At 44.3% G+C, this 24,961-nt stretch overlaps 1 protein-coding gene across 1 annotated transcript in view; it reads right to left on the bottom strand.

The window, feature by feature from the left end:
• Nucleotides 1–24,961, bottom strand: part of DERL3 (derlin 3) — a 33,709-nt gene that overhangs the window by 3,329 nt on the left and 5,419 nt on the right. Inside the window, exons 3-4 of the mRNA XM_073559166.1 lie at nt 2,466–2,539; nt 2,219–2,312 (exon numbers count right to left, since the gene is read on the bottom strand). Of these exons, the coding sequence (XP_073415267.1) occupies nt 2,219–2,312; nt 2,466–2,539 (168 nt within the window). The remainder of the gene's footprint in view (nt 1–2,218; nt 2,313–2,465; nt 2,540–24,961) is intronic.

A 24,961-nucleotide genomic window follows, 5' to 3' on the forward strand; every position in this document is an offset into this window, starting at 1 on the left:
TTTGACCAAGAAGGAGAGTGATGGGGTGCTATGCCAGATGACCTGGCCTCCACAGTCACCATACCTGAACCCTATCGAGATGGTTTGGGGTGAGCTGGACCGCAGAGTGAAGGCAAAAGGACCAACAAGTGCTAAGCATCTCTGGGAACTCCTTCAAGACTGTTGGAAGACCATTTCCGGTAATTACCTCTTGAAGCTCATCAAGAGAATGCCAAGATGCTTCCATAAGGTGTTATCTGATCATGATCGTGTGCTAAGAGTGCCTTCGGTGTGCTCGAATAATATGTTTGAGTCCCCGCAGCTGCATGTCCCTCATATGTTTGACAGCCGCAACACATCCGGGGATTGCCTACATGTGAGCACTGTCCTAGTAATGTGCTACTGGTCTAACACCAGCTTACACTGAGGTAATACAGCTGCATTTTAAAGTCCCTTAAGGCAGAAAAACCTCACCACAAGCTTTTCAACTAGCCAAAACTTGGATCACCATATGGTTTTAAGAGTATTGAAGCTTTCTTATTTCTCATTTACTATTATACAACCCTGGCAAAAATTGAGACCACTGCATAGTTATAAAAATCAGCTTCTCTACATGTCTGACAGCCATTCCATTCCAGTGTCAGTTGAATTCCAACCAGAGTACACCTCATTCTACTTAATGTGCTTCTGATTAGGTGATCACCTGAACCAAATCTTATTTAACGAAGGAAAGTATAAAAAACCCTGCTGTGGTGTTCACAATCCTCTTGCAGTAGGACAAGCTGGATGGCAAAACAAGTGCTAGAAATATCCCAAAAGTAATAGAAATGAAAAAATAACTTTTAACCATGCCAAAGGTGTTGAAAAGAAAAGTCTTGCGTGAGGAAAAGAAGGGCTCAATTCTGGCTTTACTAGCAGAGGGATACAGTGCGCGTCATGTTGCCTCCATCCTTAAAATTTCTAAGACGGCAGTCCAATACAACAAGGTCAAGCAGCAGACATTTGGGACAACAAAGCTACAGACCGGCAGAGGGCGAAAACGACTCTCCACTGACCGGGATGACCATCATCTTATTCGAATATCACTCAGCAACCGCATGATGACATCAAGTGACCTACAATGGCACATGGCAGCTGGGGTGAAGTGCATGGCAAGAACAGTTCATGGCAGGCTCCTAGAGGCAGGGCTCAAGTCATGTAAAGCTAGAAAAAAGCCTTTCATCAATGAGAAGCAAAGGAGAGCCAGGCTGGAGTTTGCCAAATACCATAAGGATTGGACCATAGAGGACTGGAGTAAGATAATCTTCTCTGATGAGTCTAATTTTCAGCTTTGCCCAACACCTGGTCATCTAATGGTTAGACGGAGACCTGGAGAGGTGTACAAGGCACAGTGTTTTGCACCCACTGTGAAATTTGGTGGAGGATCGGTGATGATCTGGGGATGCTTCAAGCAATGCTGTAACTGGGCAGGTTAATCTTTGCGAAGGACGTATGAATCAAGCCGCATACAAGGTTGTCCTGGAAAAACAGTTGATTCCTTCTGCTCAGGCAATATTTTGAGGACTGTTTTTTCCAGCAGGACAATGCGCCATGCCATACAGCTAGCTCAATCAATCAGGACCACCGCATCAAATCCCTGTCATGGCCAGCCCAATCTACAGACCTGAACCCCATTGTAAACCTCTGGATGGAATCAAGAGGAAGATGGATAGTCACAAGCCATCAAAGAAGAACTGCTTACATTTTTGTACCAGGAGTGGCATAATGTCACCGAAAAGCAGTGTGAAAGACTGTTGGAAAGCATGCCAAGGCGCATGAAAGCTGTGACTAAAAATCATGGTTATTCCACAAAATATTGATTTCTGAACTTTTCCTGAGTTAAAACATTAGTATTGTTGTTTCTAAATGATTTAAATGATTATGAATTTGTTTTCTTAGCATTATTTGAGGTCTGCAAGCACTGCATTTTTTGTTCTTTTGACCATTTCTCAGTTTTCTGAAAATAAATCCAAAATTTATTGCTTGGAAATTCGAAGACATGTCAGTAGTTTATAGAATAAAAGCAATTTACATTTTTCTCAAATATACCTATAAAGAGAAAAATCAGACAAACTGAAAACTTTGCAGTGGTTTCTTAATTTTTGCCAGAGCTGTATAGACATTTCTTAGATTTGAGTTTTTTTGGGTTTTTTTTTTAAAGATTTTCAATATCTGTGACAATTTAAAACAAAAAGGATACTGTTATGATGAGTCCTCCAAAGAGAAACATGAATACAAAATCTGCTGTGCGCCCCCTAAAGGACGTTTCTTCCAACATCCTGCAATATCTGTACCTGGATAGAAGAAATATCTGTAAAGGAAATTAACAACCAAAGTAACAATGTCTTTCGCTTTGTGACTTCTATATTGTGACATTATGAAAGACAGCAACATACATTCTCATGTCCATATTTAGAGGGTGGATACCTACTACAATGTAAGGATACGTAAAAATCATTTTGAAAAGAAAACTGAAATCCAGCTGTCCGAAGTACAGAAAATTTGTTATTAGTCTCCAAATCTGTGAAAAGAAAAAATTAAAATATTAATGTAATGTTCAAAGATGTAAGTAAAAAAATATTAAAGGGAATATGTCTCCCGATTTTGCCACCTAATCTGAGAGCTTCATAATGTAAGACCAGAGACACTGATTCCAGTGATGTGTCACTTACTGGCCTGATTGCTGTAGTTTTAATAAAATCACTGTTTTATCAGGCTCTGTATAATCTCATCCCCACCTCTGGCTGCCTATGCACAGTGTACACAAAGCTGCCAATCAGTGGTGTGGGCAGGGTTATACAGAGCTCAGCATACAGAGAGCTGGTAGATCTGCAGCATATAAAACAGACATTTTATCAAAACTGAAGCTAGCAGCCCAGTTAGTGGTACATAGCTGGGATCATGCCCCTACATCATGCTGCTCTCAGACAGGGTAGCAAAATCCTGGTGACAGATTCCCTGTTGTGTTTACTTGCTGAATATTCACTGATTCAATTAGTAAAGGTTAAAAAGTAATCCCAAATTCAGCTTTTAATGGCCATGATTTCTATGTTTTGGCCACCAGATGCAGGGCTGCAAAATGGTTGGTTCTTAGCCCATTTAGAAAAATAATAAAATTCCCTGATGAACTCTTTAAATACCTGAAACTTAAAGGTTCATTGTCCCTAAAGAATGAAGTAAACAGCAGCCTAATCTCCAACCTGTCCATTCACTCGGCTCTGTACCGGTCAGCCTATGCCAATACAGATTTCAGAGAACCCACTCACACGTACGTTGTGTGAGCACCCGCAGTGTAGGCAATAAGACTAGCACAGATTGCAGCTTACTTCTGGGAGTCTGCTTGCCATGTGACATCTTTCAAAGGTAAGTAGTTTGTGTTGAAATCTCTTACCTATCACATAATTGGACAATTTAGCCTGATTTACAATCAGAATCAGCAAAGTCAAACTGGAAAACCAAAAATGAATGTTAAGAATTAAATGATTATAGCTCTGGTTCTAATCTGAACATACCGGATTGGAAGTATCTAACATTAGCATTTGCATGGAATAATAATTTTTATTTCTATAGCACCAACATATTCCGTGACACTTCACATTAGAGGCAACTTTTCAAACAGACAATAAAAACATAACAGAGAAAACACATAATTCAACAGATACCATGAGGCATACAATCTATGAGGAAATCGAGTAAATGGTAAAAAAAAATCCTTGGATATCGCTGATCGCTCGAGATCGTCCTGGTCCATTTCTCGTCGTCGGCTTCCTGCTGGCGCTGACGAGCGACTCATGGACACGGGAGGAAGTCGTCATCAGAGCTGCCGTCTGACAGGTAAGAGCGACCGCTGCAGCATCAGTGAGATCTGCCTGTTTGGCAGCTCACTAGCGACCGTTTAGCGATTCACCAGCAATCCTGACCGGGTCGTATCGTTGTCGGGATCGCTGGTGCATCGCTAAATGTAACGGGACCCTAAGTGTAGATGCAAACTGCTCTTAAGTGCATGGAGGGTGTGTAAACAGATGCTACGAGGGACCAGATTTGAAAGGGCAAAACTGGAATAGTTACATGAGGTGAGGCAATACGTCAGTCTAAAGGAGTGCGTTTTTAGTGCACACCCAAAACTGTGCGTTCCTGAGAAGTGGCTTAGCTTGCGAAAAGTCTTGGAGATGGGAGAGGTTTCGGATTTTTGTGGATGTTAGCCTTAGGTCATTTGCAGAACAGAGGGCACAGGTAGGGTGATAGAGATCAGGGAAGAGATGTAGGGTGGTGCAGAATTGTGGAGCGCTTTGTGGGTGAGAGTGGTAAGTTTATATTGGACTCTGTAGTGGCTGGGCAACCAGTGCAATGACCGGCACAGGAAGAGGCAACAGTGTAGTGTTGAAGAGGAATATAATCCTGACAAGACAGATTAAAGAGAGGCGAGTTTAGTATGAGGGAGACTGATTAGTAGAGATTTGCAATAGTCCAAATGAAAACTAAGAGCAACAGTAAGCGTTTTTGCAGAGTCAAAGGTGAGAAAAGGTCTAATTCTAGAAATGTTTTTGACGTGTAGGTGACATGATCGAGTAAGTGATCGGATATACAAATTGCCTCTACAGAGAGGAAGAGGACTTAAACTCTGTAGCACCACGTGTTGGAAGCAGCAGTCTTAAAAGTCACTCCTGACTCTTTAACAAGTCTTGCAATATGACTTAGCATAAAACCCAAATCAGATTCTCAGTTTGCAGACATGGTGTTTTGGGCTATTTTTTGATTGAAGCAACATCTAAGGCTCTGAAAAATGTGACCGAAGTCACACCAAAACAGCGCACAAAGTGAGGATTCATGTGGACCATTCCCGGAGGAGAGAGTCCCCAATAAACCATCCCCGTCCCTCCGAGCCAGAAGGCCACAGCGAGGTTCAGGTATCTTCAATGCTTTCCCTAGCTGAGGCCGGGGAAGAGCCATTTTCGTGCTCCCAGTATTCAACCAGACTCTCACTCTAGTGGAGCTGGGAGCCCTGTTTCATGTTGGTTTCTCAGCTCAAAGCTGACCGGACCTTTCACCAGGTTTATAAAAATTACCCATCCTGACCCGAAGGTCAGGAATGGGGGGGTTGCTCAAGAAAGTATGAAAGGCCAGGTGCGGCGTCGTATGGAGTCCAAGACTTGGGATCTCACTCCAAGTAAGCTCGGATTCCCACCAGGGTGACCAACTCCTGGGACACATTGCGCCATAAGCCCTCACACTTCCTCAGCCCAATGACTTTGATGCTGGGGGGCTATGGTTTCCAGCAGATGAATATATGAGCCACCTGGCATACTACCAAGTGCACCAACCCGGTGTGTATTAGTGTGTCAATGTACTAGGGTGATAGGAGCAGACCACCTTTTCGAAAGATACTACGCTTCATCTTAGCCAAAAGGCCGAGAAGCAATGTGTTTCTGGCTATTAGCCACATCAGTGCAAAGTATGAGAACTGATTTGGCTAGTTGAGTTGAGAGGCTCTGGATTGAGGTCTAAGGGGTAGTGTTTCTCCTTGCGGAGAGTGACATACCGGCTCTGGCATGCCAAGGTAAGGTGGCTTATTCGCCATGCAATGCTCCTCTGGGAAATGTAATATGCAAATTGCCTCTTCAGAGAGGAAGAGGACTTGAACTGCATAGCGCCACCTGTTGGAAGGAGCAATCCTACAAGTCACTATCGAGGTCCAAGGGGTAATGTTTCTCCTTGTGGAGAGTGATATACTGACTCTGGCATGGAAAGGTAAGGAGGCTTAGGGCTCATACTCATTTGCGAGAGACTCACACGATTCTCGTGTGAGTCTCTCGCATGAAAACCTGGCACTGCCGCCGGCACTGGGACCGGAGTGTGTGGCTGCATAAAAATATATGTAGCCGCACGCTCTGGTCTGAGTTAGGTTAGTAGAGGGAGGAAACACAAAGTTCAGTTTTTGTCAGATTCTGTTTTCGATAGAGGGAGGACATGATGTTAGAGACTAGACAATTACTGGAATTTTGTAGTACCAATCCCTCCCATCCCCCCTTCCCTTTCCCACTCTTTTTACCCCCCTCCACCCCCTTTGCGCCACCTCCATGTGCTCATTTAGCAGCCGCTGAGCGTTGATTGTTGCCGCAGCTGACCGATCAACACTCATGCTCGCTGTCCTCCACTTTTCTTTTTCACCCCTTATGTGCCACGTCCGTGCGCACACCCAGCAGCCACATAGCTTTGATTAGTGATGCAGTTCACTCGTCAGAGTTCATGCCTGCTGTTTTCCACTTTTCTTTCTCACCCCCCTTGCGCCACCCCCCGTGCGCAAATCCAGTAGCCGCCAAGCTTTGATTAGTGACACAGTTCACTCATCAGGGCTCGTGCCTGCTATTTTCCACTTTTCTTTCTCACCCCCACTTGCGCCACCTCCATGCGCACGTTCAGCAGCCGCCAAGCTTTGATTAGTGACACAATTCACTCATCAGAGCTCGTGCCTGATGTTTTACACTTTTCACTGACATTTTTTTCCTCCCTGGTTGCTGTTTTTTTTTCTTTTAGCTTTTTCTTTTCAGACAAATAAGTTTACACCAAGCACTATCTCACAACCACACACACACAAACAGTTAAATAAAGTACTAACACAATCATCATATTCATAAAAAAGTCGTCCCGCTCGTCCCGACAACGCTATTCAGTGGAGGAGGCATTTGTTTTCCTTGCCTCCGAGACTGATAGCGAGGGAGAGGATCCCACATTGCTTTATTTTTCAGATTCGTCCTCATCCTCTTCCTCTTCATCCTCAGGTCCTGCTGAACCACCACAAAGACATCCCAGGAGAGAAAATGAAGCAGCGCCCCCATTATGGACCCCGTATGGACCTCGCCCCCTGAAAATTATGTGCTAATGATTCCTGATTTTGTAGCAGAATAAGGAATCCAGTTTGACAGCTCCGGCCTCACAGAACTAGACTTTTTCAAAGTCTTTTTCTCTGAGGATTTTGTTAACCTCATGGTGGGTCAAACTAATTTGTATGCTCATCAATTTTTGGCACAAAACCCCTCTTCATCATTTTCTAACTGGTCTCCTGTAGACGCAGTTGAAATGATGCAGTTTTGGGGCCTGGTCCTTCACATGGGGATCTTCAAGAAGCCAGAACTTCGGCAATGTTTTATACAACACTCCAGTGTTCTGAATGGTCATGGCCCGGACATGTTTTGAGGCCATCCACAAATTTCTGCATTATACCGATAATGCACAGTGTCCCCCACAAGATGACCCCAACTTTGACCATCTATTCAAAGTTCGGCCGGTTATTGAACACTTCAACAAAAAGTTTGCTGAAGGGTACGTGCCCCAAAGGGACAAGGGACTGTGGATGAGTCCTTAATTTATTTTAAGGAGAGGCTCAAATTTCGTCAGTACCTGCCCAGTAAGGGCCAGGTACGGAATTAAACTCTACTGTATAAGCTGTGTAAGAGTACCTCAGGGTACACCCACAGATTTAGAGTTTATGAAGGGAAGGAAGGATAAAGGTTATCACCTCTACACGGATAACTTTTATACCAGCATCCCACTCTTTAAAACCCTCTCTAGGCGAGGTACCACAGCCTATGTTACTGTCCGCAAAAATGAGAGAGGCCTCCCAAAAACGCTAATTGGGCAGATGCTCAGAAGGGGTGACAGCAGAGTTGCTGGGGGTCAAGTACAAGGACAAGAGGGATGTAACATAGTAAGATAATTAGCAAGGCCAAAAAAAGACATTTGTCCATCCAGTTCAGCCTATATTCAGTCAGAATAAATCCCCAGATCTACATCCTTCCAAAGAACCTAATCACTGTAAGATACAATATTGTTACACTCCAGGAAGACATCCAGGCTTCTCTTGAACCTCTCGACTGAGTTCGCCATCACCACCTCCTCAGGCAAGGAATTCCAGATTCTTACTGCCCTAACAGTAAAGAATACTCTTCTGTGTTGGTGGAAAAGCCTTCTCTCCTCCAGACGTAGATAATGCCCCCTTGTGACCGTCATCTTCTTTGGTATAAACAATGAGAGCTGCCTTCAGCCGCCGGTGCCTGAGTATCCGGATATCCCATATGTGGGAGAAAACTACTGTTTGGGCGCACGCCGGGGCTCAGAAGGGAAGTAGGGATGTTTTGGAATGCAGACTTTGATGGAATGGTCTGCGTGCGTCATGTCGCATTTGCAGAGCTCCTTAACAGTGGCAATGCCAACCAAGTGCCCCCTTTTTGGAACTAATCTACTGTTCCTGGTATGCGAATTTTATAATGTAGTGGCATACGTGAGTTGTGTAGTGTTCGTCAGGTTGTCATACAACAGTTGTTTGCTTAGCCTTTCCTGGTGAACTTAAGGGGGACCACAGAAAAAAAATAATGTGTTCCCCTGTAAATTCAAACCACCAAAAGCTAAACAGACAGCTGTGGGTTGATATTGATAGCCTGGAAAGGAGACAGATATTTTGCTCCCCCTAACACGTGATGGTGTCTCCGCAGTGTTGGATGTTGATCTCCATGAGGTCAATCATCCTCATTTTACACAGTCTTCTACTAGGCATTGCTCCTACTAGCCAGTTTCCTACTCCACACTGATGAGGGGCAAATACCCCGAAACAGCTGTCTGTGGATGGATACCATGTTTTGGCATAGGTGGTTTCCTTCATTGGAGACTGCCCTTCCCGTGGTTATTCCTTCCCGGGGAAAGACCTGGCTAGTCATTGCTTGCGTTGAGAAACATGTGATGGTGTCTCTGCGGCTTCTGTTTTGCATATTTCCCACAAGGGATGGGGGCAGTGCTCTAGAATCACTGCGTTGAGAAACACGTGATGGTGTCTCCGCAGTGTTGGATGTTGATCTCCATGAGGTCAATCATCCTCATTTTACACAGTCTTCTACTAGGCATTGCTCCTACTAGCCAGTTTCCTACTCCACACTGATGAGGGGCAAATACCCCGAAACAGCTGTCTGTGGATGGATACCATGTTTTGGCATAGGTGGTTTCCTTCATTGGAGACTGCCCTTCCCGTGGTTATTCTTTCCCGGGGAAAGACCTGGCTAGTCATTGCTTGCGTTGAGAAACATGTGATGGTGTCTCCGCGGCTTCTGTTTTGCATACCTAACAGGCTACCAACATCAGCCCTCAGCCCATAAATTCACTAATAGTAAAGGCCAAACAAACAGCTGTGAGCTGTTATTAAAAGCCTGGGAACGTTTTGGTATATTGCTCCTTTTATCAGATTATTAACAATAGCCCCCAGCAGTGGGCTTTCCCTCTGCTGGTTATGAAAATTGCATGGGAGTCCACAACATTTTTTTTATTTAATTCTTTATATTATACAGGAGTTACACATCTGCTGCTGAATACAACTTCCATCATTGTCATCTGGTCGCACTGATCTCACAGCAAATGATTATGAATTGAAACTGGACCGGTGGAGAACAGCAAATGATTATGTGTTGATACTGGGGTGTAGGGAACAGCAAATGTTTAGGAATTGAAACAGGGTGGGGAACAGCAAATGATGACTTGAGGGTGCGGTGTAGGGGAGAAAAAATGATGAATTGAGGGTGGAGGAGCGCAAATAATGATCTATTGGGGCTGGGGAGAGCAAATCATTAATTGATGGTGGGAATGAGCAAATAATGATGAATTGGGGTGGAGAGGGGGAGAGTAAATGACAGAGTATTGACAGTGAGAAAGAGAAAATGATGCTGTATTGGGGTGGAGGAGAGCAAATGATTATGAATTGAGACTGGGGTGGGGAACAGCAAATGGTTATGAATTGAGACTGTGGAGTGGTGAACAGCAAATGATGATCACTTGAGGGTCGGGAGAGCAAATGATGATGAATTGAAGGTGGGTGAGCACAAATAATGATGAATTGTGGGTGAGAGAGCAAATGATGCTGTATTGAAGATGGGGGAGAGCAAACGATGAATTGAGGTGGATTCCTGTTACTGTGCAGGGCGGCACTATGTCACTTTTTTTATCTAACTTTTTTTTACTCTAGCTAAAAGTGTTATTTTCTGCAGAGATGATGTGCTTGAATACGGGTAAGTACAGCGAACGACACAGCATATCAATACGATGGGATGGAAAAGGGAGAGGAAGGCACCTCCTGACACCAACCTGTGCCCTAAGCTCTCCTAACGCCCTATGCGGGTCCTTCCCCCCACCGCTGTCACGTGCCTACTCCCTGACTGTCACCTCTATTGACCCTGGCTAATGCACTGGCCGGCAAGGATGCTAGCATCACGATCCTGTGATTATTTAAAGGGAAGTGGGAGAGGTTACTAACCAACATCAGCTGGCCACCCTAAAAGAACTGCCAGCAAGAGACTGATATTAACTCTTGGTGGACCAAAAGGAAAAAAACAACATTTAAATTTCAGCAGACACCTAAAAGATTTGTGACAGATGAGTCCTGGCTTGAAGAAGTGATGGCAGTCTAAGCTGGATGAAGAATAAAAGCGAAGATGAAGCACTTCAACTAGACACGTCACTGGTGAGTCAGTGTGTTAGGCTAGTTTCACACTAGCGTTTATGAGCGCAGCGACGGCCTGCGCACGGCCGCCGCTAAGCCCCGCCCCCTGCCGCACCCCCGCCGGTAGCTCCGCCCACCGGTGCACGACGCTGCATGCGCCCTGCGTCCCCTATCTTTATCCACAGGGGGCGCAGGACGTGCGCAGTATGCGTTTGGCGGCGCATGCGCCTTTTTGACGGTGCGTCGACGCAACCAAACTGCAGCAGGTTGCGTTTGGCGCAGGTCGGCGCACCGTCAAAAGGACGCATGCGCCGCCAAACGCATACTGCGCACGGCCTGCGCCCCCTGTGATAAAGATAGGGGACGCAGGGCGCATGCAGCATCGTGCGCCGGTGGGCGGAGCTACCGGCGGGGGGCGCGGCAGGTGGCGGGGCTTAGCGGCGGCCGTGCGCAGGCCGTCGCTGCGCTCATAAACGCTAGTGTGAAACTAGCCTTACCTGTACACTGACACTATACACTGTGTACTGTGTACAGAGCTTCTGTTTATAATGGCATTTATGGTAATATTAATGTTGTGTTTTTTATAAACGATCAATATTGTAGTATTCAGTCATTATGTGGTGGTAATATGTGGTCTGGTCATGGTGTGGCTGTATTTGTTCCTTGTATGTGGTATTATTTGGTCACTATGTGGGGATAATATGTTATCTGGTCATGGCGTAGCGGTATTTGTTCCTTGTATGTGTTATTATTTGATCACTATGTGGTGGTAATATGTGATCTGGTCATGGTGTGCCGGCATTCCTTGTATATGGTATTATTTGGTCACTCTGTGGTGGTAATATGTGGTTTGGCCATGATGTGGTGGTATTTATTCCTTGTATGTGGTATTATTTCGTCACAATGTGGTGGTAATATGTGGTCTGGCCATGGTGTGATGGTATTTTTCCCTTGTATGTGGTATTATTGGTCATTTTAAAAAATGTATGTGACACATTCCCTTAAAGAAAAATAATGAAAAATATACCTAATAAGCGTCTTGAAATTTTTAATAGGGTAGAGTTAGGGCCAGGCCAAAAGAGTCTACCTTGTCATGGCAGTGACTTCAAAAATCTTTTGGCCAAAACAAAAGCTGATGGCAATGTATGTGAGCTGGTGTTTTATGGGAACTGTTAATGTGAGGATGTGGTGCAGAAGTGAAATTTTTCCAACAAAGGACGGTGGGACTGTGGAAGGTTTGAGGGGTGGAGGCGGAACTGGGGTTGAGCCTAGGAGCAGTCTCAAGGGGGACCAAAAATGGTGCTTCTATGGGGCCCTGAAATTCCTGGTGGCAGCCTTGATTGGCAGATATTGGGCACCTGTCCTATTTATTAGCACAGATGCATAACATCTGCCAAGGGTACATTCATCCCTGCAGGTAGGTATCTGTCATCGGCTGTGCTCACCTACCATTACAGAAATGAGCAGCACTTGAAAAAAAATGGGCTGCATGGTCGTGTTGCCGAATGAAAGCCATTACTGCGCAAATGCCACAAAGTATCTCTCCTACGATATGCAAAACATCAAGGAGACAAGCCTCAAAACTTCTGGAACAAAGTAATTTGGAGTGATGAGACCAAAATTCAACTTTTTGGCCACAACCATGAACGTTACATTTGGATAGCGGTCAACAAGGAACAATTAAGCACGAAGGTGGATCGCTGATGTTTTGAGGATGTGTGAGCTACGAAGGCACAGGAAACTTGGTCAGAGTTGAAGGAAAGATGAATGCAGCATGTTATCTGCAAATACTGGAGGCAAATTTGCAATCATCAGCCCGGAAGCTGCGCATGGGACGTACTTGGACGTCGACCAAACATTGGCTACAGCAGAACAAAGTGAAGGTTCTCAGTCTCCTGACCTCAATCTCTGGGGAGATCTCAAGTGCACAGTTCATGCTAGACAGCCCAGGAATTTACAGGAACTGGAGTCTTTTTGCCAAGAAGAATGGACAGTTTTACCATCTGAGAAAATAAAGAACCTCATCCATAAGTACCACAAAAGACTTCAAGCTGTCATTGTTGTTAGAGGGGTCTATACACGGTATTAAGAAATGGGGTATGTGACCTTTTGATCAGGGTCATTTGGATGTTTTGGGTTGTCATTATGATTTGAAAAGAGAAAACACATTAGTATGAAAATAAATGGCTTCACCCAACCACTAACCATGAGTGGAAAAAAGTTTTGGTGTTATCATTCATATTCTAGGAAAAAAGGCCAATTAAGCAAAAGTTCTGCTGGAGTATGTAATTTTTTGAGCACAACTGTATCGTCTAATTGTCCTATTGCAAAGACTATGATAGGTGCACAATACTAGCTAATTAAGTACACGACCCGGCAGGTATCTGTAAACATGCGTGTGAACATAGTCTTAGCCAGTGGGTACTTCTTGTTTTAGTTGTTTCCTGTTTTCACTTAAAAAAGAGATAATCCTTTAATCATCCCACCATGGGGAAATTCAGAGCATTACAGCAGCAAGGCAGGAACAAGTACAGATACAGATGCATAAAAGACATTACATTGACAGTAGGTAGGTACATATATGAAAAAAAAATGTAACCGGACTGTCACAACTTTGGATCTATAAGTTCACTGTTTGGGTCGTTCTCCGTTTTGGACAGTGCTGGTTATACAGCCTAACTGCAGCAGGAAGGAAGGACTTTCGATAGCGCTCCCTCTCACATTTAGGATGAAGTAGCCGGTCACTGACAGTACTGCACATCTTTGTCATGGTCTCATGCATGGGATGGGAATCATTCTGCACCATGTAGCTCACCTTGGCCAGTATCCTCCTGTCGCCTACTTCCTGAACTGGGTCAAGGGGGCATCCCAGGACAGAGCTGGCCCTTCTAATCAGTTTGTCCAGCCTATTCCTGTCCCTGGTTGATATGCCACTACCCCAGCACGCCACACCAAAGAAGATGACTGATGCCACAACAGAGTTGAAGAAGGATGCAAGGCGTGCCCCTCTAACTCCGAAGGCTCTCAGCCTTCTGAGCAGATAAAGCCTGCTTTGGCCCTTCCTGTACACTGCATCCAAGTGATGGGCCCAGTCAAGCTTATTATCGAGGATCACACCAAGGTACTTATAGGTGTCGACTATCTCAATGTCATTTCCCTGAATGTTCACCACTACTGGTGGATTTTTGCCCTTGCGAAAGTCCACCACCAATTCCTTGGTCTTCCCGGCATTAATCCTAAGGTGGTTCCTCTGACACCACTCCACAAAAGCTTGGTTAGTATCTCTGTACTCTCTTTCATCTCCTCCTGTGATGAGGCCTACTATTGCAGAGTCATCAGAATACTTCTGCAAGTAGCAGCTAGATGAGTTGCACCTAAAATCCGCAGTGTACAGTGTGAAGAGAAAAGGGGCAAGAACTGTACCTTGAGGTGCCCCTGTATTGCAGATCACTGTGTCTGACACACTGTCCCGAACCTTTACAAACTGAGGTCGGTTCGTGAGGTAGTTAAGGATTCAGGTGGAGAGTTGGAGGTCCACACCAACAAGGCCCAGCTTGTCTCTCAGTAGACCTGGCTGTATGGTGTTAAAAGCACTAGAGAAATCAAAGAACATTATTCTCACAGTGTTCCCAGGTTTCTCCAGGTGAGAGAGAGTCCTATCTAGAAGGTGGATAATGGCATCATCCACACCAATGCCCGGCCTGTAGGCAAACTGGAGAGGGTCCATATCCGAGCTCACTAGAGGACGGAGACGTGTGAGAACCAATCTCTCTAATACCTTCATCAGGTGTGATGTCAATGCTACAGGTTGGGTTGGATTGGGGACTACTGATTCAGAGTATAGTAAATCATGGGGCATATATCGAGAGTTTGACATTTTGTGAAGCCGGACTGCATTTCATCACCATTTGACATTTTATATCTCTTCTATGAATGCAAGGTCAAGAAAGTTATTTGCTTCTTATCATTATATGTGTGAAATCAAAACAATTCTTAGAAAAATAGTTACATAAGTAATAGAAAGCCATTTGGTTGGATGAATCCTTCTTGCTGTAATACATGATTAAATAATTTATACTGGAACTATAAGACCAAGGAAGATCGTGACAGGTCAGTCTTTGATGACTTATCTTCAAGTCGCTTTCCCAAACTCCTCCAGGATGGGAGCAGCCGAGCGAAGTAGTTTGGTATTTCATTATCCCTTTATACTTTATTTACACGCTTTTACTTTATCTCTTGCGGTAAGGCCGAGAACAGCTGCAGCCAAGTGCTGCTGTGACTTTAGATTGCCTATATAACAATTACTAGATTTTGCACACAGAGCAGCTGTTTCATCCACAAAATCAAATGATTGTTTAATATGAAACTTAAAAACTACAGCAACACCTGGCCGCTGCGCTACTCGGCTGCATCGCGGTTGTGACATGAATTCTTCTCCTGGCCTCACTCTTATACATTTTACACACTTATTATGCTGCAATACATTTTTTAAGTACTTTATTATTGATATGGCTTGAAACATTGATTTCTTCATTAAGATGATTAATAACCTCTCAGGGTTTAAATCTCTGCCCACCCATAGCTGTCCGAAGGCAGCGTGACTGCAGAAGATAATTGTGGGACAAGTGTGTGGAGTTAATTATATAAACAGTAAAATGATTAAAATTGATGGTGTCGGCCCTTTAAAGAACAATGAGGGTGAAATCATAGAGAGCGATGTGGGAAAAGCAAATGTTTTAAATACTTTTTTCTCAACAGTGTTCACACAGGAAAAGGATTTGCCAGGGGAAATGCAGAGTGATAATGTAAACTCCCCACTAAGTATTACCTGCCTAACCCAGGAAGAAGTGTAGAACTGCCTTAGTAAGATTAAAATTGACAAATCACCAGGCCCTGATGGCATTCACCCTCGAGTATTAAGGGAGTTAAGTAATGTGATAGACAGGCCTCTATTCCTTATATTTAAAGACTCTATAGAAACAGGGTCTGTTCCTTTTGATTGGCGGCAAGCAAATGTGGTACCAATATTCAAAAAGGGGTGTAAAAGGGAACCTGGAAACTATAGGCCGGTAAGCTTAACATCTGTTGTGGGTAACATTTTTGAAGGGTTTCTAAGGGATACCATTATGCAATATCTCAATGTTAATAAATGTTTAACTCCATATCAACATGGATTTATGAAGGATCGCTCCTGAAAAAACTAACCTGATCAGCTTCTATGAGGATGTAAGCTCTCAAATGGACCAAGGAGAATCATTGGATGTCATTTATCTCGACTTCTCTAAAGCATTTCACACTGTCCCACATAAAAGATTGGTAAGTAAGGTGAGAAAGCTTGGGCTAGGGGAAAATGTGTGTAGATGGGTAGGTAGCTGGCTTAGTGATAGAAAACAAAGAGTGGTTATTAATGGTGCATACTCAGATTGAGCCAGGGTTACTAGTGGGCAGGGCCGGACTGGGACTAAAATTCAGCCCTGGCATTTGAAGTTACACAGGCCCACTAGTCACATGGTGACTATATAATATTTTTGTACACTTGTAGGTTATAAGAAGTGAGAGGAGATTAACACGACTATATAACATGTAGTCACAGCTGTGCCCAGTATTTCAGCTCAGTCCTATTTATTGCTTTTAGGTACAGTACTCCTCCCAAAGCTCTGTCCCCTTTTGTACGCACGATGACAGAATTCCTGTCAGAACTGCTATCCATTTGGCAACCAGACCCCCCTGGTCATAGCCACCCCTATCATACCTCCCAAGTTTTCAAGAAGGGAAAGAGGGACAAAGACTGCGGCGCACTCAGCACGCCGCTGAAAATTTTAGGCTACCCCCGGCCACACCCATTTCACAACTAGTCACACCCATGTCCACTCCCAACTGCACCCATTTAGCACTGCTGATCACTCTGACTGGTACTGAGGGCACAGTGGCTGGCATTATGGGCACACTGACTGGCACTAAGGAAGAGAGAAAACAGAGAGAGAGAGAGAGAAAAAAGAAAACAGAGAGAGAGAAAGAAAGGAGAGCGAGAGAGAAAGAAAGAACAGAGAGAGAATGAAGAAAGAACAGTGAGAGAAAGAAAGAGGGGAAAGAAAGAACAGAGAGAGAGAAAGAAAGAAGTAAAGAAAAGAAAGAAAGAACAGAGAGAAAGAAAGAGAGGAAAGAAAAAGAAAGAGGGGAAAGAAAGAACAGAGAGAGAGAAAGAAAAAAGAAAGATTAGAGAGAGAAAGAAAGAACAGAGAGAGAGAAAGAAAATGAGGGAAAGACAGAACAGAGAATGAGAAAGAACAGAGAAAGAAAGAGAGAGCAAGAAATAAAGAAATATTCTATAAAGATACTATAGCAGCCCGGCTCCCATTGTAGTGCCCACCTGAGCCTCCAGATGCAGGACTTATCATGATCCGCTCACATGGCCGGCATCCCCGATTCCAAGGCGATCCTGCTGTCTGCGCTGTCGGAGGAGGACATGGTGATGGAGCATTCCTAGTTCCGTCACAATCTCCTCATGAAATTATCTCATTTCCGGTCAGCTTCCATCACGTCACTTCAGGTGGAATGTCATGTGCGAGTTTTAAAATGCTCCTCGGGGCTCTGCCGTGTACTCCTGTGTCCGTGGGAAAAGCCTGCTTTGTATGCTTCGTACACACTTGGCTCCGCTCTGTTCATCCCGTACACATATGGCTCCACTCCGTATACACAGCTCCGCTCCGTACACCTCGTACACGCGCGGCTCCGGTCCGTACACCTCGTACACGTGCGGCTCCACTCCGTACACCTCGTACACACACGGCTCTGCTCCGTACACCTTGTACACACGCGGCTCCGCTCCGTACACCTCGTACACACGTGGCTCCTCTCCGTACACCTGCAGCTCTGCTCCGTACACCGCGTACACATCTCCGTTATGTACACCTCATACACACACGGCTCTGCTCCGTACACCTTGTACACATGCGGCTCCCCTCCGTACACCTCGTACACACATGCGGCTCCACTCCGTACACATCCGGTTCCGCTCCGTACACCTCGTACACACAGGGCTCCACTCCGTACACCTCGTACACACACAGCTCTGCTACATCTATCCTGTAAACTCCTCCTGACCCCACACATACTTCCCTCATCCAGCACCATAACAACCAGTACAGCCGAGTCCTGCAGACACCAAGAGGCAGGGCTGTGCGCACAGGACCTGTGATGAGGTCACAGGAGGGGCGGAGTCAGGGGTCACATGATCAGGGGTCTGGACAAAGGCTCCTGATCTTGTGACCCCTGACTCCTCCCCTCCTGTGACCTCATCAAAGGTCCTGTATACAGAGAAGAGAGCAGGCAAGCGACGCTGTGAGTGGCTGCGGGCGGCGGGGGGGTCTCATGCTAGGGCGTGGATGGAGGGCGTGGATGGAGTGCGTGGGGGGGAGGTCTCATGCTAGGACGAGAATGGAGTGCCAGTTGTTGCATCAGCTGGCAAGCGGCCAGCGGCCAGATGATCGGGTGCTGCCGCCCGCGGCCCACATGACAGCGGCCCAGCGGGAAAATGCCCGGTTGGGTATATTACCAATCCGGGCCTGCTAGTGGGGTACCACAGGGTTCTGTATTGGGCCCCCTACTATTTAATAATATATTTATTAATGATCTAGTGGATGGCTTACACAGTAAAATATTAGTATTTGCAGATGATACAAAACTATTTAAGGTAGTTAACACAAAGGAGGACAGTTTGCAACTACAGACAGATTTGAGTAAATTGGAGAATTGGGCTGAAAAATGGCAAATGAGGTTTAACACAGATACGTGTAAGGTTATGCACATGGGAAGGAGAAACAGATGCTACAATTACTTACTAAATGGGAAACTGCTGGGGAAATCAGACACGGAAAAAGGCTTAGGCATCTTAGTCAATAAGAAGCTAAATTGGAGTGCCCAGTGTCAGGCAGCTGCCACCAAAGAAAATAGGGTCATGGGATGCATTAGAAGAGGTCTGGGGACACGAGATGAAAACATAATTCTCCCTCTGTACAAATCACTCGTCAGACCACACTTGAGTATTGTGTGCAATTTTGGACGCCGTTGCTCAAGAAAGACATTACTGAACTTGACAGGGTTCAAAGGTGGGCTACTAAAATGATAAATGGAGTTGGTTCAATACAATACCCAGAAAGGTTATCAAAATTAGGTCTATTTACTCTAGAAAAGAGAAGACTTAGGGGAGACTTAATATATACAGTGGGGAAAAAAAGTATTTAGTCAGTCAGCAATAGTGCAAGTTCCACCAATTAAAAAGATGAGAGGCGTCTGTAATTTACATCATAGGTAGACCTCAACTATGGGAGACAAACTGAGAAAAAAAAATCCCGAAAATCACATTGTCTGTTTTTTTTTTCATTTTATTTGCATATTATGGTGGAAAATAAGTATTTGGTCAGAAACAAAATTTCATCTCAATACTTTGTAATATATCCTTTGTTGGCAATGACAGAGGTCAAACGTTTTCTGTAAGTCTTCACAAGGTTGCCACACACTGTTGTTGGTATGTTGGCCCATTCCTCCATGCAGATCTCCTCTAGAGCAGTGATGTTTTTGGCTTTTCGCTTGGCAACACGGACTTTCAACTCCCTCCAAAGGTTTTCTATAGGGTTGAGATCTGGAGACTGGCTAGGCCACTCCAGGACCTTGAAATGCTTCTTACGAAGCCACTCCTTCGTTGCCCTGGCGGTGTGCTTTGGATCATTGTCATGTTGAAAGACCCAGCCACGTTTCATCTTCAATGCCCTTGCTGATGGAAGGAGGTTTGCACTCAAAATCTCACGATACATGGCCCCATTCATTCTTTCATGTACCCGGATCAGTCATCCTGGCCCCTTTGCAGAGAAACAGCCCCAAAGCATGATGTTTCCACCACCATGCTTTACAGTAGGTATGGTGTTTGATGGATGCAACTCAGTATTCTTTTTCCTCCAAACACGACAAGTTGTGTTTCTACCAAACAGTTCCAGTTTGGTTTTATCAGACCATAGGACATTCTCCCAAAACTCCTCTGGATCATTCAAATGCTCTCTAGCAAACTTCAGACGGGCCCAGACATGTACAGGCTTAAGCAGTGGGACACGCCTGGCACTGCAGGATCTGAGTCCATGGTGGCGTAGTGTGTTACTTATGGTAGGCCTTGTTACATTGGTCCCAGCTCTCTGCAGTTCATTCACTAGGTCCCCCCGCGTGGTTCTGGGATTTTTGCTCACCGTTCTTGTGATCATTCTCACCCCACGGGGTGGGATTTTGCGTGGAGCACCAGATCGAGGGAGATTATCAGTGGTCTTGTATGTCTTCCATTTTCTAATTATTGCTCCCACAGTTGATTTCTTCACTCCAAGCTGGTTGGCTATTGCAGATTCAGTCTTCCCAGCCTGGTGCAGGGCTACAATTTTGTTTCTGGTGTCCTTTGACAGCTCTTTGGTCTTCACCATAGTGGAGTTTGGAGTCAGACTGTTTGAGGGTGTGCACAGGTGTCTTTTTATACTGATAACAAGTTTAAACAGGTGCCATTACTACAGGTAATGAGTGGAGGAAAGAGGAGACTCTTAAAGAAGAAGTTACAGGTCTGTGAGAGCCAGATATCTTGATTGCTTGTTTCTGACCAAATACTTATTTTCCACCATAATATGCAAATAAAATGAAAAAAAACCAGACAATGTGATTTTCTGGATTTTTTTTTCTCAGTTTGTCTCCCATAGTTGAGGTCTACCTATGATGTAAATTACAGACGCCTCTCATCTTTTTAAGTGGTGGAACTTGCACTATTGCTGACTGACTAAATACTTTTTTTTCCCACTGTATGTACAAGTATATCAGAGGGCAATACAGAGATCTCTCCAATGAACTGTTTGTACCAAGGACTGTGACAAGAACAAGGGGGCATTCTCTTCATTTGGAGGAAGGACAATTTCTGCACCAGCATAGAAGAGGGTTCTTCACGGTAAGAGCAGTGAGGCTCTGGAATTCTCTTCCTGAGGAAGTGGTGATGGCCAACTCACTGAATGAATTTAAGAAAGGAATGGATGCTTTTCTTGTGAGTAACAGTATAGAAGGTTACGAATAACAGAATATTATAGGTAGACGGTTGACCCAGCTTAGGGGAAGGAATTTTTTTCCCTATGGTGAAAATTGGCTTCTACTCTGTGGGCTTTTTGCCTTCCCCAGGATCAACAATGCAGAACAGCTGCACTAAAAATAGGCTGAACTAGATGGACATAAGGTCTTCCTTCAGCCTTCAAAACTATGTTACTATGTAACCAGCGAGCCTTGTGTGATTTCTCCCCTAGGCTACAGTAACACATCCGTGTTTCTCTCATGTGCCTTTTGTATTACCGCCTTGTTACATCTGTTTTTTTATTCAGCCTTTTTTTCTCACTGACCCAGGAAGACCGTCTGATATTTTATTTATCCTTGTCTTTTTACAATGAATCAGTGAAAATCAATGAAATTCGAATGAATGTCTGAATTACAAAGTATGTATTCTGTTTTTCATTTGTTTTGTACAAATCACCTTAAACTTTAATGGCCGAGTCTGGTCCACAAAAGGATGAGAATAGAATGTGCTCGTAATTCTTAGTGTCACAGACTGGACACCAGGATTTGGTTTTTAAATGGATGTGTGTATGGATCAATTAAACTTTATGGGTCAGTGTGCTATACAAGGAAAAAAAATAACAGCACACGCAATGTAGCCTGAAGGCTCCAATACACATTAGACTTAAAGGGGTATTCCCATCCCCAAGATCCTATCCAAATATGTAGTTGGTGTAATAATAATAATATTAACAAATATCTCCAATTAGAAATGTAGTACAGTTTTTCTGATTTGTTATGTCTCTTTTCTCAAGTGCAGGCATTTCAGGACCTTAGGTATCCATGGTTATGACCACTAACACACACTATATCAGAGGTCGTAACCATGGATATCTAAGATCCTGCAATGCCTGCACTTGAGGAAAGAGACATAACAAATCAGAAAAACTATACTACATTTCTAATTGGAGATATTTGATAATATTATTATTATTATTATTACACCTACTATATAATGGGATAGGATCATGTAGATGGCAATACCTCTTTAAGTTGGCTGAACCCACCAATATTGACCAATGGTGTTATGTATATGAGATCGCCGGCCAACTGGTCAAGGGTGATGTCGATCATATTGTTCTCCCTGAGCTAAGCTTCTGTTAAGAGAACACAATGAAAGAGGCCTCCTGTGTATGGGACACTCAGCTGAGAGTAACTCAGCAAACAATGGGCAGAAGCAACGTTCAGCTGACAGCCATCTAGTGTGTATAGACAGCTTTAGGTCACATTCACACATTCAGTATTTGGTCAGTATTTTACATCAGTGTTTCTAAGCCAAAATCAGGAGTGGAACAATCCGAGAAAAAGTATAACAGAAACATGTGCACTCCAGCATCCCCCCCCCACGTCTGGCTTTGACTTACAATTACAAATGTGAAATACTGAACGTGTGAATGTGGCCTTAAGGGCCTGTCACACTAAGCCCTCTTTCACACTTCAGTATTTTGCATCAGTTCAAATCCGCCAAAAAGTCATACAAGCGGATCCGTTGTTAACTGATGTGAACGGATGGCACAGGATCCGTTTTTAGCCGGATCCTGAAAATGCGGAAATTTAAATGAGAGAGAGAGAGAGAGAATTTTTTCCGGCACCCAGAAAGAATTTCGGGTTAAATGAGTGTCTGGAGGATCCGCCAGAGGAAAAAACGTTACAAGCTCCGTTTTGAAATCTTTGAGGATGGTGACGGACAGCAATTTTTGGCGGATCCTCAAAAAAAACGGATGCAACGGACAGCAATCCGTCACAATCCGCCATTAATGCAAGTCAATGGGGAAAAAAACGGATCCTCAAAAAAAATTTGAGGATCCGTTTTTTTCAAAACCTGGCGGATTGTGACTGATTGTAAAAAACGGAAGTGTGAAAGAGGCCTAAGCGATATCTCTAGCAATATCGCTATAACTTGTGACGTTATAGTGATATTGCTAGCGATATCGCTGTGTCTGATACTTACCTACGACCGGCTCCCCCGCTGGTTATCGCTGATCGCGCGAGAACGTTCAGGACCGTTTCTCGTCGTCAGCTTCCTGCGGCGCTTCCTGTGGAGAGACGAGCGACGAGCGTGGAGCCGGGTGGGAGGACGCAGGATCGCCTGGTGTGACAGGTAAGTAGCGACCCCCGACCCCTGCGATGTCGCTGGTGAGATCTGCCTGTGTGGCAGCTCACTAGCGACCACTTAGCGATGTACCAGCGATCCTGACCGCGTCATATCGCTGGTCGGGATTGCTGGTGCATCGCTAAGTGTGACAGTACCTTTAGAGTTATAACACATATCTGACCCGATTCTGTTCAATCAGAATATTATAAGTCAATTTCTGTGTGTGTAAATGGCTATTTAACTTAGCTAAAATCTGTTAAACTGCCAGAAGACACGTCTGAAATAGGCAAAACAGATTGTAGCATGTAAATGGCATCTGAAAGATACAGTAGTGTTCAAAATAATAGCAGTGCAATATGACTAACCAGATTAATCACTGTTTTTGTTATAAATTATATTACCACGTGTTAATCAATTTACTAGTTGGTGCAGTAGATTCTAAGAAAACCAACAGACTCCGCATTCATGATCTACAGGTTTTAGAGTCTGTGTATTAGAATAATTAATTGAAAGGGGTGTGTTCAAAATAATAAGTGTGAATCAGGTGGTCCTTATTTAAGGGTGGATCCAGGACATGTTGTACATGCATTTCTCCTTGAAAGCCATAAAAATATGGGTGGTTTGAGCCTTGTTTAGAAGAACATCATACTTTGATTAAAAAGTTGATTGGAGAAGGTAAAACTTATAAAAAAGTGCATACAATGATCGGCTGTTCAGCTAAAATGATCTCCAATGCTTTAAAATGAAAAGCCAAACCAGAGAGACGTGGAAAAAAATCGGAACACTACAATTCGAATGGATGGGAGAATAACCAGAATGGCAAAGGCTCAGCCAATGATCAGCTCCAGGATGATTAAAGACAATGTCACAGTTACCTGTGCGTACAGCGACAGTTAGAAGACACATGTGTGAAGCTAATCTCTTAGCAAGAAGTCCACACAAAGTCCCAATGTTAAAAACAAAGACATGTACTGAAGCGGATACAATTTTCCAAAGAACACATCAACTGGCATAAAGAGAAATCGAGAAATATTTTGTGGACTGATAAAAGTAAAATTTTGGGTCCAAAGGCCGCAGACAGTTCATCACACGACCCCCAAACACATTCAACCCACAGTACACTCTGAAGACAGTGAATCATGGTGGTGCAATCATCATGATATGGGCATGTTTCTCTTACTATGGTGCCAAACCTATTTACCGAATACCATATATTAAAATACTTGAAGTGGTCATATTGCCTTACGCTGAAGAGGATATTGTCACGACACAGCTGTCGGTTGACCCTGTCCCTAACACTAGGGGGTGCCCTAGCTTGCCCTACTCCCCAGGATACTTCCGAACCTGAAGATGCTGAGGCCTCCGCCCTTGCCTTTTCTCCTGAGTTAGCCCTCCGTCAGTTCTCTTCCCCCACCCAGGGAAGTGGGGCGCTACTGTGCACCGTAGCACACCAACTTGACAAACAAGGCAACACAAACAAGGGTTAACAGAAAACTCCAGGCATATAAAATATTCACTCACATATATCAGAGGAATGCACTGGGGTGTGAAGGTAGGGGAATAAACCAAAATAGAGAAGGATAGAGAATTACCACACATACAAACCAAGCAACAGTCACTGATAACTCCTCCAACTCTCCTTCTCATATTAACTATGAACGACTCTCCCTGCGTTAGCCATGCAGCAATAAAGCTAGCTCTGACAAGGATTTGTATCAGAGCCCAGATTATAAAGGGAAAAGGGGTGGCTAACTGAGCTCAGCTGTGAACACAGGGATTTCCAACATGGCTGATTAACCCCTGTTCTGCCAGAAGGAATAAACACATTTTAAATGAAGAAGTGCTTCTTCTCAGAGCCTGAGTAGGAGCAATCAGACCGCTGTGGTCTTCTGGCTCCACACTGTCGAGGTAACCCCATGATAGATATGCCCTTGAAATGGGTGTTTCAACAAGACATCGACCCTAAACACTCCAGTAATTGAGCAGCAAAATCTTGATTTCAGTCCAACAAAATTGAGGTTATGCAGTGGCCAGCCCAATCCCCGGACCTTAATCTGATAGAACACTTGGGGGGGGGGACATTAAAAATGCTGTTTCTGAGGCAAAGCCAACAAGTGCCAAGAAATTGTAAGATGTAGTCAAAGCATCTGGGCTGAACTAACAATTGACAGGTGCCAGGAGTTGGTTGACGCTATGCAACATAGATGTGAAGCAGTTCTAAAAAGCTGTGGGTATACAACTAAATATCA

The sequence above is a fragment of the Dendrobates tinctorius genome, unplaced genomic scaffold (assembly GCF_039654945.1).
Source record: "Dendrobates tinctorius isolate UK_male_01 unplaced genomic scaffold, ASM3965494v1 ptg000265l, whole genome shotgun sequence".
NCBI classification, from domain to species: Eukaryota; Metazoa; Chordata; class Amphibia; order Anura; family Dendrobatidae; genus Dendrobates; species Dendrobates tinctorius.